At 43.1% G+C, this 15,404-nt stretch overlaps 1 protein-coding gene across 1 annotated transcript in view; it reads left to right on the forward strand.

Annotated features, from left to right (window-relative positions):
• The window catches only part of IGHMBP2 (immunoglobulin mu DNA binding protein 2), a 97,330-nt gene that overhangs the window by 26,628 nt on the left and 55,298 nt on the right, over nt 1-15,404 (forward strand). Inside the window, exons 7-8 of the mRNA XM_056851976.1 lie at nt 6,654-6,801; nt 12,902-13,076. Coding sequence (XP_056707954.1) covers nt 6,654-6,801; nt 12,902-13,076 — 323 coding nt within the window. The remainder of the gene's footprint in view (nt 1-6,653; nt 6,802-12,901; nt 13,077-15,404) is intronic.

The raw sequence follows: 15,404 nt of genomic DNA on the forward strand, positions 1-15,404 counted from the left end.
CCTCATATGAAGGCAGTGGTGGCCCCAATAATCATTAGATGTTGACTTTGCTTCTGGAGTTCCTTATAGATCAAGGTTAAGTTTCCGGTGGAAGAGTTCAGAGGAACATGCAGTGACATGAGGTAGAATAAAGACCCTAGTGAAACCCTAATTGGCTGAGGTGGCATGGATGGTCGACCTTGATGGATTGTGCTCACTGCCTTCATTCTTCCTGCTTGCCCCAAATAGAGACTGCAACATTTTAGAGCTGCCTGTAGCTTTACAGCTTGAAACTGGTAGGAGATGATTCATTAAATAAAGGTGTAACTGAATTTTGTGCACCATCTCCCACACTTCCCCCCCACCCCCCCAGCTTGCCTGGCAAAACCAGCAAACAAAGTTTTGGAGTATGTTGTCATCTTCTTTATTTGATTTCCTGTTTTAAACTTAATTTTTAAAATGTGACGCTAATTTAATTGGGGTAATGCATTTTAATACAAATGATTACATTTCTTTCCCAATGACCTTGTACAAGATGTCTTCATAATGTCATTAAACACACAATGCTAGGAAGTATCCTTTGTCACACACAGGCACACCTGGAATTGGTTCCAGACTGTGTCATGCACCACGCTGTGTCTGGTTTCTTTGCCGCCGCTCCTTTTCTTTTCTTTTTATCCATTTGCTTCTGGGTTACTCGAAACTCTGGGGAAGCAATGCGGTAACTTGACTCATCTTGTAAGCTCTTTAAAAACCTTTGCTGCTTTTGCACCTCTAGCAGCATTTTTATTACTATTTATCAACTATATAACTTTTACAAAAAACTTGCAGAGAGTGTTGCCACCGTGTGTGTCTTGTGACAGCACTTCCCCAGGTAGATGGTTGCTGTTCTCCACTTTGCAGATTTTTGAACTGAGACAGAGTGACTTGCCCAGGCCTATGTTGTTGCAGTACCAGAACCTGAACCCAAGGCTCCATATGTCTTTGTGAACCTGAGGTTCCCATGGCTATTCTCGCTCTTATGTGAGAGTAATTAAACTTTCTTGGTGATGTTTTGTAGATCTGTCTTCTCCTAAACCCTGGCCAGCAACTAGTTTTGCTGGATGGCCATTTTAAGTATGAGTGGAAAATGACATTCCCAAAATGCATGTCCAGTAAAGCCTGTGGCTGCAGCTACAGTTTCCTCTGCACATCTCCTGGCCTCTGGATTGTCTGCTGAGATTCAGATTACACCCGTCAGGAGAGCCCATTTCACTCTCAGGTGGTCAGTTGAAAGCTTCAGTAGTAAAATGCTGACATGCCCGGTAATTTTCCAGCACAGCTCAAATATCTTTGTTCATATCTACAAATGCAGTAGGGTATCTCTGCAGAGAAATGTAACCGTGGTATGCTATTACTTTATGGAGGAGTGCTGATTGAAGAGGCTTGTGGATCTATAAAAATTCATCTGCAGTCACACACGCACCCCATGGCTGCTGCTTATGCTTTTCCTGCAGGACTGTTATTTATTATTCTCCATTTAGGAGGTTTTTCTTTGAATATATATTTACAAGGGCAGGCACCAGTAATCTATACATGAGTTTGTGTTGGGGGGTGGCATTTCCTTGGTGTTCTGAAGTTTTTTAGGGTTGTGGAGAGGCCGTGCTGAAGCAGGAGACGGGTAGACAAAGTAATTGAATTCCATGCCAGTTTGAACACCACCAAGTTGTCCCATGAAGCTCAGTCTTGTTCATCACTTTTACGCATCAGCAATTCAGTCAAGGAACATCTGTGTCAAGATGCACAATTCGTGACCTGTCAAGCCAACCAGAGCTCACCAAGACATACTGTGGACTGCCAGGTTCTTGGCAACCCTGCTTTTTTTTTTTTTTTGCAAGTCCAGCCAGAAAAGGGGAAAAAAGCCCATCAAGGTTACTGTAGGGAGCTGCAGCCCTGCGAATCCAGTGGGCAGCATTTGGCTTGGTAGGTCACAAGTTGTGCAGGCCTGATCTTTGCTGTAACAAATCTGGGAACAATAATAATAATAATAATAATAATAATAATAATAACAGCATGCTTACTTACTCAAATGCAGCATGCAGGAAGTACACAGAAGAGTAGATGCAGAACGTCACCTAACTAGCTATTGTCTTCCTTGGGGCTGTTCTGTCACATCAGCCAAGGTGCCTCTGCACACTCCCCCCCCCCTTGTTCCTAACTGAGATATGGTTTGTACTGTGAGCCCCAATGACATCAGGTGACTTGGGGGTCTACTTGCCCCCAAAGTTGTTCACCAAAGCAAATATGTTCCTGTCGGAAAGGAGCCGTCAGCAGTCGGTGTTCTGTTGCCCAAGTGCTCCCTCTTTCCCCAGTTGCTCTGCGGGAGACGTGGCTGCTTGTGAATTAGATATGCCAAATCAGAACTCCAAAAATAACACATACCAAAGCTGGGATGTTTTATGGAGCAGGAGTGTTCGTGGATAAGGCATCTCCGTTATGATCTGTGGAGCGATTCAGAATGAAATTATATGTTCTCTTAAAGAACGCTGGCCGGCTGTTTAACGGGAGGACAGCTAGCAACGACCCAACGGAAGCTAAAGGTTACTCCCTCCCCCCCTTCTTTCAGCAGTTTGTTGATTGTAGCATGTCCAGATTTCTCTTCATAATAATCTTTAATTGCCAGACAGATGAAGCAATTCAGAAATGGTTCTCTGGAAGAATCCCCAATAGCAGTCAATTTGAGAGCTTAATGCCGATCCATGCTGAATTGTGTGTGTGTTAAGTGCCGTCAAGTCGCTTCCGACTCATGGCGACCCTATGAATGAAAGTCCTCCAAAATGTCCTGTCTTTGACAGCCTTGCTCAGATCTTGCAAATTGAAGGCTGTGGCTTCCTTCATTGAGTCAATCCATCTCTTGTTGGGTCTTCCTCTTTTCCTGCTGCCCTCCACTTTTCCTAGCATGACTGTCTTTTCCAGTGACTCTTGTCGTCTCATGACGTGACCAAAATACGATAGCCTCAGTTTAGTCATTTTAGCTTCTAGGGTCAGTTCAGGCTTGATTTGATCTATAACCCACTGATTTGTTTTTTTGGCCGTCCACGGAATCCGTAACCCTCTCCTCCAACACCACATTTCAAAGGAATCTATTTTCTTCCTATCAGCTTTCTTCACTGTCCAGCTTTCACACCCATACATAGTAATAGGGAATATGATGGCATGAATTAATCTAGTCTTGGTGGCCAGTGACACATCCTGACACTTCGAAATATTTTCTAGCTCCTTCATGGCTGCCCTTCCCAGTCTCAATCTCCTTCCCAGTCTCAATCTCTCTTCCCAGACTCAATCTCCTTCCCAGTCTCAGTCTCTCTTCCTTTTGGTTGATGGTGGAGCCAAGGAATAGAAAGTCTTGAACAATTGCAAATGCTGAATTACAGTAGAAGATAGTTTGCCAAACTCTGCACCTCAAGAGTTACGGCAGGGTGTTGCAGACATTCCGCTTTCTATATGTTGTCATCACTCTTTGGGGGGGGGGCTTTTGACTTGGTACAGGTGGTTCTTATTCAGCTGGATCCTATGAATGACAAGCACAAGGCACTCATGGGAGTGTATCCTCCCCCACCTTTCCTTTACCCCGGAACCCCCTGAGACCTCTGGAATGGCACTGTCTGGAATAATCTGGCAGTGGCTTTTCAGCGGTCACATGGGGTTCCTGGTGAAGATCTGCTTTTGTGAATGCTTTGTGCTCGTGGTTTGTAGGTTCTTCTGACCTACTATGTTGTCCTAGGAAAATAAACAAGTGAGGTGATATCTTTGTATCTGGCTTTATTTCTGGTGTGGAAATGTTACACCACTGCATTAAACAAGATTTTTTCTTCTTAGCATTTTCATTTGGCTGCCCTGGGGCAAAAGTGATCTCCAAAATTATTTGCACAGAGACCAGATGGATATTACTTTTTAAATGGCTGCAAAGTAATTTGCAATCTGGCATGCACAGAGAAGCGGTTCGCAATGATTGCTCAGTCAGAATGGAATGGGCATTACCTCAACTGGCATTAAGGCAGTTGCAGCTTAATTTGTTAGATACTGGCGTATGTGATCTGGCATTTTAGAGGTGGCAACAAAGGAGTCAGGCTGAAAGATAGTGACTCCAGAAGGCTACCCTTTGTAGCGCTGTAGGTTTTTGAACCTGGCTTTCCATGTCTCAGCTCAGCACTCTTCCTTCTACACTGTATTGGCCCCTGTAGTTAATCCAGAGGAAGCCTTATGGAACAATCCCACCCCATTTCTTCCATCTTTTCTTATTTCTGTTATCCTGCATGATAAACACTGGACTAATAAAAAAGGATCTGACGTATTTTGAATAATTTGGGTTGTCGTTTTTTTTGCTCAGGCCAGTGCTGTGACAGCAGTCTGTTTTGGACAGTAGTCTGCCTTAAGGCTCTAAAACATTTACTCTGATGTAAAAGGTAAAGGTCCCCTGTGCAAGCACCGGGTCATTCCTGACCCATGGGGTGACATCACATCCTGACGTTTCCAAGGCAGACTTTGTTTATGGGGTGGTTTGCCAGTGCCTTCCCCAGTCATCTTCCCTTTACCCCCAGCAAGCTGGGTACTCATTTTACCCACCTCGGAAGGATGGGAGGCTGAGTCAACCTTGAGCCGGCTACCTGAAACCGACTTCCGTCGGGATTGAACTCAGGTCATGAGCAGAGCTTTTGACTGCAGTACTGCAGCTTACCACTCTGCGCCATGGGGCTCATTACTCTGATGCAATACAGTGAAAATGTAGGGTGTGTGTTTATAACGCGGGGTTATTTTTATTTGCTTCTTTTTCAAGGCTTAGAAACATTGAGCGGTATACATTCGCTCTGTGCACATAATTCCTCATTTTCCTGTGATTCTGTCAGTTTTTCCAGCCCCCCTCCTCCCCCTGAAAAGATGATTCTAAGGGTTGTTGGGACTACCTGGAGGAACGGCCATGTATGTTAGGGGGGCTGGATCAAGGAGGATAAGGGGGTGAAATAGCTTCCCCTCCTCTTATGCAAGCACCCCTCTGCCCATTGCTTCCCAGACCTGCACTGCCAGCAGTCTGAGCTGAGCCCTTGCACTGCTGGCAGCACCCCTGAGCCTGGCTTGCTCCCAGCCATCAGGTGCCTGGGAGGGAGCAATGGGAGCATGGACCGGGTGGAAGAGGCCTGACGGACTCCAGTGTCTCTAGGCTGAGCGGGCTCGACTTTCTGCCAGCTGGTGGTGGGGTGAGAGGAGATGACAGGCACTGCATGAGGACCGCCTGGGTTAAGTATATTGCTTCTAAGACTGTGTGTCTAATTAGTAATAATGATTTAAAGGATAAATAGAGTTACTTCAAGGATAATGGCATATTAAAAAAAATATCAAACCTATGAAAGGTGTAGGAGCCCCATGGCGCAGAGTGGCAAGCTGCAGTACTGCAGTCCAAGCTCTGCTCACGACCTGAGTTCAATCCCAATGGAAGTTGGTTTCAGGTAGCCGGCTCAAGGTTGACTCAGTCTTCCATCCTTCCGAGGTCGGTAAAATGAGGACCCAGCTTGCTGGGGTTAAAGGGAAGATGACTGGGGAGGGCACTGGCAAACCACCCTGTAAACAAAGTCTGCCTAGTAAACATCAGGATGTGACGTCACCCCATGAGTCACGAATGACCTGGTGCTTGCACAGGGGACCTTTACCTTTTTATGATAGGTGTACGCATCTTTCCTGTGTCTTACTTTGCTGCCAGATTACATCTGTGACTAAATCTTCAGGCACCCAAGTCAAGCAACTGCATAAAGCAATATTTTTCAAAATTATCTTCAAAAATTCATTATGCAGTGTGCTTATTATAGAAGATACTATATTTGCTCTGTTTTACTTGGTAGTATTACAGGGTGGTTACACATTAATTATGTGCAGTTATAGTGTAGTTTCACTATATTTTCATTATTTATTTTATAGTTCAAGATATTAGCAACAAAGGTTGAAACATCCCCATGAAGGTAGTATTATTACTCATTAAAGGTAAAGGTAGCCCCCTGTGCAATCATGAGATCATTACTGACCCATGGGGTAACATCACATCCCTACGTTTACTAGGCAGGGGTGGTTTGCCATTGCCTTCCCCAGTCATCTACACTCTACCCCCCAGCAAGCTGGGTACTCATTTTACCAACCTCGGAAGGATGGGAGGCTGAGTCAACTTTGAGCCAGCTACCTGAAACCGACTTCCACTGGGATCGAACTCAGGTTGTGAGCAGAGCTGGTACTGCAGCTTACCACTCTGCGCCACGGGGCTCCCTATTATTACCCATTGTATATGCATAGTTTAGGGAATCAGCAAAACTGAACAATCTCCAGTTAGATAATTTTTTTCTCATTAAACTTTATGTGGGGGGAGAATTTCATTGATGCTAATCCCAGAAACCTCTCTCTCTTTAAGAAATCCATATTAAGTTTGCACCCGTAGTAAATACAAACTAATTATATATCCTTCTTTTATGTAGACTAAATCTCTTTCTCTAGAAGCAGAAATGTTTGGTGTCTTCCAAAGAGTACAGTTGATGCATTCTTATGAGAAAATTTCTGCTGCTTTAACCATTACCTTGACTAGTACACATTGTCCTCAGCAGCATGCTGCTTGTTTTTGTTTTTTTAATCATCTTCTTTTATTTCCTTTGGTGCAGGCCAAAACCAAAAAGACCCAAGACAAAGGAGAGAGAAGTCATTTTCTAAATGAGATTAAGGGGCTGAGGAAAGAGCTGAAGGAACGAGAGGAAATTGCTATGTCTGAAATCCTGACACGGGCTAATGTCGTTCTTGCAACAAACACAGGTTAGAGAAATGTTTCTGGCTTTGCCTTTAAGGTATGTTAAATCATATTATAGGCAGCTCCAGATACAGGCTGCTCTATGCTCCTCTGCATTACTGTGCTTCATCTGGAACTCAAAAGATTGCACAATGCATCTTTGAATTGATTCTCAGCCCAATAGTTGTAACTATGAGCAATACTCTGAATTACATCTAGCTAGATGGTTTGCCTTTCCCTTCTGGCCCCACAGTTGTGTTTTCTGATTGGATGGCTTGTGCAACTAATCAATACTGTGTGAATCTGTGCAGCATATGCAACTCCACCACTGATGTTTTTACAAGCCGTTGCTTACTTCTATATACCACCTGACACGGAGAGTGAATGATGCATTATTTATAGAACTAATCAAGGTCCTGGACCTGCAAACAGTGAATTTCTTGCATGTTTTAGGCACATAATGATGTTGTTCATTGGCTCAAAACTGCTGCTCTTGGTTTTGGGAGCAGTTGATGCTCCCAATAGTATATTTATCAGTGAAACTGGCAAGTGATTTTGTGCAAAAGGATGTATATGCTAATACATACAAGGATTATCTATGACCAGAAGTATCAGACTGTTACCGCGAATTATATTTTTCCCTTCCAGTTGGAAGACTGAAATAAATAACAACTGTTTCACCGCAGTGGGTTCTGGACTAACTGAATATTGACAGTTCAGAATATCATTGAGATGACAATTGGGAATAGGTAGTAGCTATAATCAGACCTGATGGCCCAGGCTAGTCTGATCTCGTCAGATCTCAGAAGCTAAGCAGGGTCAGCCCTGGTTAGTATTTGGATGGGAGACCACCAAGGAATACCAGGGTTGCTGTGCAGAGAAAGGCACTGGCAAACCACCTCTGTTAGTCTCTTGCCATGAAAACCCCAAAAGGGATCGCCATAAGTCGGCTGCGACTTGACGGCACTTTACACGCACACATAATCAGATTCACACAAACATGCAGATGTGGTCATGTCTCTTTTGGGGGACAATTTCCAGTGGCGATAAATACTCATGACTGATCTAGGTACAATCATTTGAAAAGCATATGTTGAAGTTAACAAGCTAGGCTTTAGCATCTTTGTTTGCGAATGGCCCTGTCAGGTTTTTATCTTTCCCTTCTGGCCAATGGATCACACATACACATGGGACTCCGAAGGTACCAATGGGATAAAGACTTGTATGGACCAGGGCATCTGTAGCAATTTCGGTATTGGGGAATAGGTTTAACAACTAATCATCTGCTTGGGCAGTTGCTATAATCGGATTCACACAAACGTGCAGATGTGGTCATGTCTGTGCTTTTGGGAGACAATTTCCTGTGGCCTTTCTGGCCATGCAGCACGCCAGTATTATGATCCTTCTTAAAAACGACCAGGGCTGATTAAAAATCTAAAGCACAACTTCCTTCAAATTTTTGGTAGCCTAGTTCTGTTAGTAGCCTAGTTAGCATCCTGAGCAAGATTAGTGGTGATCTGGATAGAAGTCACCATCCTTGGGCAAGGTGAGTATCCTTAAAATAAACATTCTCCCTAGACAAATTTATAGCATTACAAGAGCTCCCTGTTTATAGGCTACAGTGTTATTTCAAATTCCTAGCCTAAAGTATGGCGTTCTACTTGTGAATTGATTGGCCTTTAGCATTTAGGAAACGCAGCAGCTTACTTCAAAGGCAGAGTTTATTCTGCCGATCCATAATGCATTCCTCCTGTAGATATTTGGTCTGCTCTTGTTGTGCCTGGAGCTCCTGACAAAAGATCTGGGAGGTGTGTACCTTTGTGTATGCATGAAGCAAAACGAAATGGTTTCCCCAGTGGTAGGCATGGCTGTAACCTTTGTGTGAGATCTCGTCTGCCTTGATTTACTATTATTCGGCCATACTATTAAAGCATACAAGTCTGGCTGCAATAAACTAATAAGAATCTTTTTTATCATTAAAATATTTAGATCCCACTTTTCTAAAAATAATTTTGTCCAAAGCTAGACCTAGATAGTTAAGTGCAAGAGTTGTTTGTAAGTAAATCCCATGAGTCTTTCAATTTTTGTGATATATAGATTGATAAAAATATTTTCACTGAAGAGTCCTTAGGGAGAGATTTACCCATTTTGTCCTAATCTCAGAATTCTTGCAATTACACAACCTCCTGGTAATGCTTTATGTGACAGAGGCATGTGGCGTCCCACTGTTTCCATCTATACTCAGCGGGTATGAGAGGGACAGCTAAACTAATGGAATTTCTGCTTATACACATGGATGAACTGAAGCCAAGCCTGAACCTGTAATAAATGGAACAGGAAATCACTTTTGATAGTGCATCCAAAGCAATGTCAACAGGCTGTGGAATCTCCCCTGTGTGTGGAGAAGGATTTGTTGTTGTTACTCAAGAGCTGTTCTAGCATCTGTATCAATCTTCTTGTTCTGGTAGGGGAAAAACCTCTGGAAAAATACAATAAGCCCTTACTTTGAAAATAAAATAGTATAGACTTTTGTTAAATACCAGTGGTAAGACTTCAGTTATGTATTTGTATGGAAGATACAAAATGGCTGCCCTGATCTGTACATCTATATGGAGATAAATTGGCCTTGATGTTGGAAGGATGGAACATAGGAACACATGAATCTGCTTCCTGCAGGAGGGTTCTTTACAGGAGCTTTAGCAGCAGAGTAGTATGCCGAGCAACCAGGGCAGTCTTTTCCATAACTCCTGCTTATAGTTTCAGGTGTGTAGCTGTGTTGGTTTGCAGTAGAAGAGCAAGATTTGAGTCCAGGATTACATTGAAGACCAACAAGATTTCCAGGGTTTCAAGAGTCCAAGCTCCTTTTGCCCTGCTGATAAGTGACCCAGACTCATAAGATTCCAGGTGGCCTGTAGGCTACTGTTTGGAAACTATTGGCCCACAGAAATATTGGTACTTGCTCTTGGACATCTTGATTTTGGTTTTCTTTGCTGTTAGGCAGTGGTGGTATGTTTCAGTGGACAGAATCTTGGTCTGTGTTTTCTGGTTAGGTATTTTGCTTTCCCTGTTGTGTTAGCTATGTTGTATTGGCTTTCTGTATTTGCACAAATGTGTGAACTGTTGTTCCGTTTTATGTCTTTATAAGATGCTGTGACAAGTTTAATTGGAAGTCAGGCATGAACAAATCTTTAGTACCTTGAAGCCTTTACAGTATTGCTTTTACAATGGGGTTTTCTTTTTTTCTTTTCAGAATGATGTTTCAGTTGAAACAATTACCCAGTTAATATAATTTCAGGTAGAAATTATTTTGGCCATTTTTGTTTCACAGAGTCTTACTTCTGTCATCTTGTTGCCAAGTTCAGCAGAAGGAGAACTTAATTGCTTCAACCCTGAGGGACATAAGTGAATGATACAGAGCAATCCACCGGGGGGGCAGGCGGGCATGAAAGGGGATAGGAGCAGGCGTGACCCCTGCACTAGCGTTAATGTCACTTGCGCCAGCTAAACTGGCACTAACACCAGCGCAGGGCCACTTATGCCAGCTCTGGGGAGCAGCATGGCAGCATGACCCACCGACGCAGCCATGCCAGCAAGCATTTCCCCAGCATAAGGGGGCATTCCCGGGGCGAGGATGACTTTAGTCAGCTTTCTGAGCCCTTTCGCCCTGGGAACACCTTCTTTGTGAACGTGAACTTGCACCTGTAAAAAGCATGGTGTAGGCCCGTGGAACCGTATGGGGCGATTCCACCGGGTTTTCACTAAAATTCCATTTTTGGCTTGCTACACCCGGCAACAAGCCAATCAGGAGGTGGCCCGGCTGTGCTGTTCCTGGGCCCACCCCAGCTACCCTCCCCCATCAGGATTGCATTCTTAGTTACCTAAGTTCGATACATGAAGACACCACCAGAATGTCTGGGATGGAATAACATGTATCATTGTAGTTGCATCATTTTATTTCAGGGTTACTTTTATCTGGAGCTTTGCACAACATCAAAACCCAAGTTAAAAACAGTATGACAGGTAAATCATTCTCTTTGTGTAGAGAATGAAAAGACTGTTTAGGGATAAAAAAAAATATTCTAAGATTTCTGTTGGGCCATGAGTCATGTGCATTTGAATCAAACATAAGGAGATTATTGGTTTGATATAATACTGACATGATATACTTGTTGCTGGACTGTACCACTTCAGACTGCAGATGGGGTCTTCACTATCAAACTCTTGCTGATGGGGGGAAGGGAAGTCCACAACTAACATTTCAGAAAGAAGGGTAGCTTGGGGAAACTGTATCCCTAACCTTATGCAGAGACATTTAAAAATATATTTATATGGAGGAGTCGTGACTTCACCCACCTGCATTCCTATCCAACTGAACAGCTGGTTCTGACCATTGGCCCATCCAGTCCAGCATCCTGTTTCACATAGTGGTCGGCCAGCTATCCTAGAGGGCAAGAAATGGAACGTAGAGCCCAAGGCCTCTCTTGATGCTGCCTCCTAGTGCTGGTGTTCAGAGGTTTATTCCTCCGGATGGGGAGGTTGCCTTTAGTCACCGTAGCCATTGATGGACCTGTCTGCCCATGACTCTGCCCAATCCTGTTTTCAGGTTATCTGTGTTAGTGACCATCACTTCATCCACTGGCAGTTAATTCTGCAATTGAACTATTAGTTCAGTAAAGAAGTATTTGCTTGTGTCCATCCTGAATCTACTGCCTATTTACTCCACTGGGTACCCCTAAGTTCTAAAATATGAAAGAGGGAGAATAAAGCTCTCTCTCTCTCCACTTTCTGTATCCCACACATTTGCTGCTTATGCAAATTGGGCCTCCTAATACAGGTCATAGAAATCGCCATGTGATTATGCTTCTTCTCCAGGATTAGTAGGAAACATATCGTAATCCCTTGGAGCTTTGTCTTTATGGATATAACCTTTGCCAATATTAGTGAGAAAATGTGAAGGCTTAGGCACAGATTTAAACATTATAAGGCTCCTTTTCTCAAGTACTTCTATCTGGCTCTGTTCCAGTGCAGAATCAGGAAGGAGGAACAGTGTGGGAATCAGAGTGAATGGTAACCAGTAAGGAAGGATGGGTGGTAAGGTGCTTCTGAGGCTATAGCCTTCAAGGGATAAACAGTAACCAAGAGCGAAAGCCTTTTGCCAAGTCTACTAATGGGCTTGAAGACCACTGTTGCTAAAAATCCTAACAATGAGTATCACAGTAGTGTAATATACTCTGCTGCTTATGCACCAATGTTGCAGGTGTTTCATGTGATTTCTTTATTCTTTTTAAAACTCCAGGACTGTCCCTGCTTCACATACAATCTCACAGACATTGCCCTCTGACTCAGCCTACAAGGGGGAATGCATAGATATGGTTGGGTGTGCGTGATGAGCATTCATCAGGGTAGAATGTGAAAGGAAAAAAAAAGACTTGGTTCAGATGGAGCCCATATTGCTTGTCACAGAATCTGAAGAAAAAAGAGGGTAATAAAACCCAACCTACAAAACAGAAGCTGGATACCCAAGTTTGGGTAGAATAGAATATATATATATAGATATATGTACATATACATATATATGTATGTGTGTGTGTATATATATATATAATGAAAATATAATTTGTTAGAAGCGCTATGTCAAGACTAAAATTATTTAAAAACATTAAAATAGCACAATGGCATTTCCTAAGGTTGATATCTATAACCACATGCCAGACACGTTTTGGCCTATTTGGCCTTCATCAGCGGTTGTTTGAAACCCATGTAAAACCTGCACACATTTACAGAAATATATACGTATACAAACAGTTTAAATCAACCCAGGCATGCATATGAGTTGTATACTATATTACCAATTACTCAAACATCTGGTAAGATTGACTCTAGTTGTAATACTGGTTTACATATGATTCCCATATACAATGTGTGCAGTTATCAACCTAGTAAAGCAAACCTTTAAACTGTTTGTTGTTCTGTTCTACCCAACCTTGTCACAGAATTCACCAGAATGCAGCATAATGGATGAATAAATAACTCACTGAAAAATCGACGCTCTTGAACCAACAAATCTTTGTTCCCCTTTGGTATGGAAAAAATGGCTCTGCTTTTTTAAATTCTTTGTTTAATTAGGAGCCTCTTCTGATGGCCCACTGAAGCTGCTTCCTGAAAATCACTTCGATCTGGTGGTTATTGATGAATGTGCCCAAGCGCTTGAAGCAAGCTGCTGGATCCCTCTGCTGAAGGCCAGAAAGTGTATCCTGGCGGGAGATCACAAACAGCTGCCTCCCACAATCATCTCTCACAAGTAAGGAGCAGTTTTCAGAATAGCCCATTAATTATTGGAATGAATGTTGGGAAAAGGCTCAATAGAAGGCACACTTCAGCTAAAATGTCGATGACGCAGTTGGTGGGACTATTCAAGGGCTTGTTCATGGGGGGCTTTTTAAAGGGAGTTGCTGCTCCATATCAAAAGCTAAATGTCCTTTTTCTTTAGCAGGAATGTTTGGAACAATCTTTCTCCAACTATTTGATTGCTGAGACAGGTTTTTTTTCCTTAAAGTGCCATAACTTTTCTGTTACATTTGAGACTGTTGACTTGGTGTGCAAAAGAGTAAGGATCTGCCCTTAGAGGAGCTCTGCTACTGTTTTTGCATGTTGTTTTGTTCATACAAAGATGCCATAGTGACTCATGGAGCGCTGTCATAGAACAGCAGCCTCCTCTGAGGGTGGGTAATTCTGCAATCCAATCCAGTTATGCTCAGTGTACACCAGATCACCCACATGCTGGTAGACCTACTGTGAGAGCAGGAGATTCTGTCCAAATAATATACTTTTTTCATTTATTGCAAAAAAAAATTTCTAATTTAAATGTTTGTTTCCCCCAGTCTCTCAGATGGAAAAAAATTAAGACATGATAAAGATTCATGTGCAAAGGTAGCATAGGGTATGTGTGACGGATAAGGAGCTAATCTGCAGCAAGAGCTGACAGACCAAGTGGGCAGAGCCAGAGAGCTGACGCTCTGAGAGACAGAAAAGCATTCGAAGCTTGGGACCCAGCCTGGATGGAAGGCTGTGAAAGTAGTCGAAGCTTGGGACCAGCCTGAGAGAGGGCTGTGATAGATTGGAAGCTTGGTAGCGAGACTGAGCGGAAGCCAGACTGTACTCTGTGAACCTGAGGGGTTCTGTTAAAGCCAAAGCTATTGACACACACACAACCTGTGGTAGTGACAGGAGTGAGAATTGGGTTAGAGAGGGCCCATTCTCAGGTCACAAAGGGGAATGAGTCTCTTGAGGTAGAGCTATTCCGGGTAGCAGGGAGGTGTGGAGGATTACAGCCACTGAGGTGGGGTAGTCAGAGAGAGCTAGGCTGGGGACAGAGATGAGAGTCTGAAGCTGAATGACAGAGACTGAGAGCCTGAAAGTCTGAATAATAGTTCTGAGGGATAGAACTAAGCTTAAAACTGAGAACTGAAGGAACTTGAGTGAAGAAAACATCTAAGCTATCTCTGAAGTAATCTTGTGTATATAAACCTGACTTTGAGTTTTCCCTCCAAATTCTGCCTTTTTCTTGTAAACCAATCTCTGTGAGTTCTCTTTAATAAACTTCCCTGTTTTGTCTGTTTAAGTTGAAAAGCCTCTTGCCTCCTATTTCTCACTGAGGTAAATACTGGTGTGGGGCTGGAGGAGAAGGAAAATAATCTCCTCACAAATATACTCAGGCCAACGCTTTTTCCCTCAGCATATACGGCCGGGCTTAGTGTGTGAGATATTGAAGTGGTTGAAAGGGGGGTGCGTCATAGTATGATAGTTTGATGCTGTCTCTCAAGTGTGGTGTGGTGGATAGTGTCAAGCCTGAGGTCCTCTCCAGGAACCCCAGGGCTTGATGTAACGAAAACCGAGCGTAGGCCAGCCTACTCAACGGAAACCACAGCTTTAAAAGGAAAGCTGAAAGAGGCTTTATTTAAAAGAAAATTCAAAATACACATTTAAAATACAGGTTACAGTTAAGGCACATTGGCAATAAAATAAAAATATTCTATCTAGCCAGAATACTTACTAGTTGGTACTTAGCAGGCTTTCTTACTCACTGCTCTAAGCTGGTTCTGGTCACAGCCTTACGGCTGGGCATAAGTCTTGCGCAGCAGAAGTTTCAGAGTAACGGTGTTCCAAGCAGAAAATAAAGCATATAGATAGCAAGGAGTGATAGAAGAAAAGAAGATCAGATCAGAATAACCACCATATTGCCTAACTGCAATTATGGATCTCTAGGCTGGGGTCAGATGATCCCTCTGGCCCAATCAGGGCACTAGACCGGGAAAACCTTCTAGTTGGATCTAACCGGTTCTGACTAGTCCTCTTCACACACCGGACAGCTATCTCATCCCCCCTCCCAATTTCTCACAGATGCACTGTATTACCCAATTAAGCTGAATGTAAGTGTCCTTGAACAACTATCTCACTGGCCTAACAAGCTGCAGGTCATTAGGTTTCTGGAAACTGACTTTGGAAAAGAACTACAGCTAACACTTAGCATCTTAAGATGGAGAACTAAACTTTGGTTAAGTATGTAAAATAAACCTTTCTGGCTTGACAGCTAGGGTATTGGACTAGGATCTGGGAAACCCAACTTTGA

The sequence above is a fragment of the Euleptes europaea genome, chromosome 6 (assembly GCF_029931775.1).
Source record: "Euleptes europaea isolate rEulEur1 chromosome 6, rEulEur1.hap1, whole genome shotgun sequence".
Taxonomy (NCBI): Eukaryota; Metazoa; Chordata; class Lepidosauria; order Squamata; family Sphaerodactylidae; genus Euleptes; species Euleptes europaea.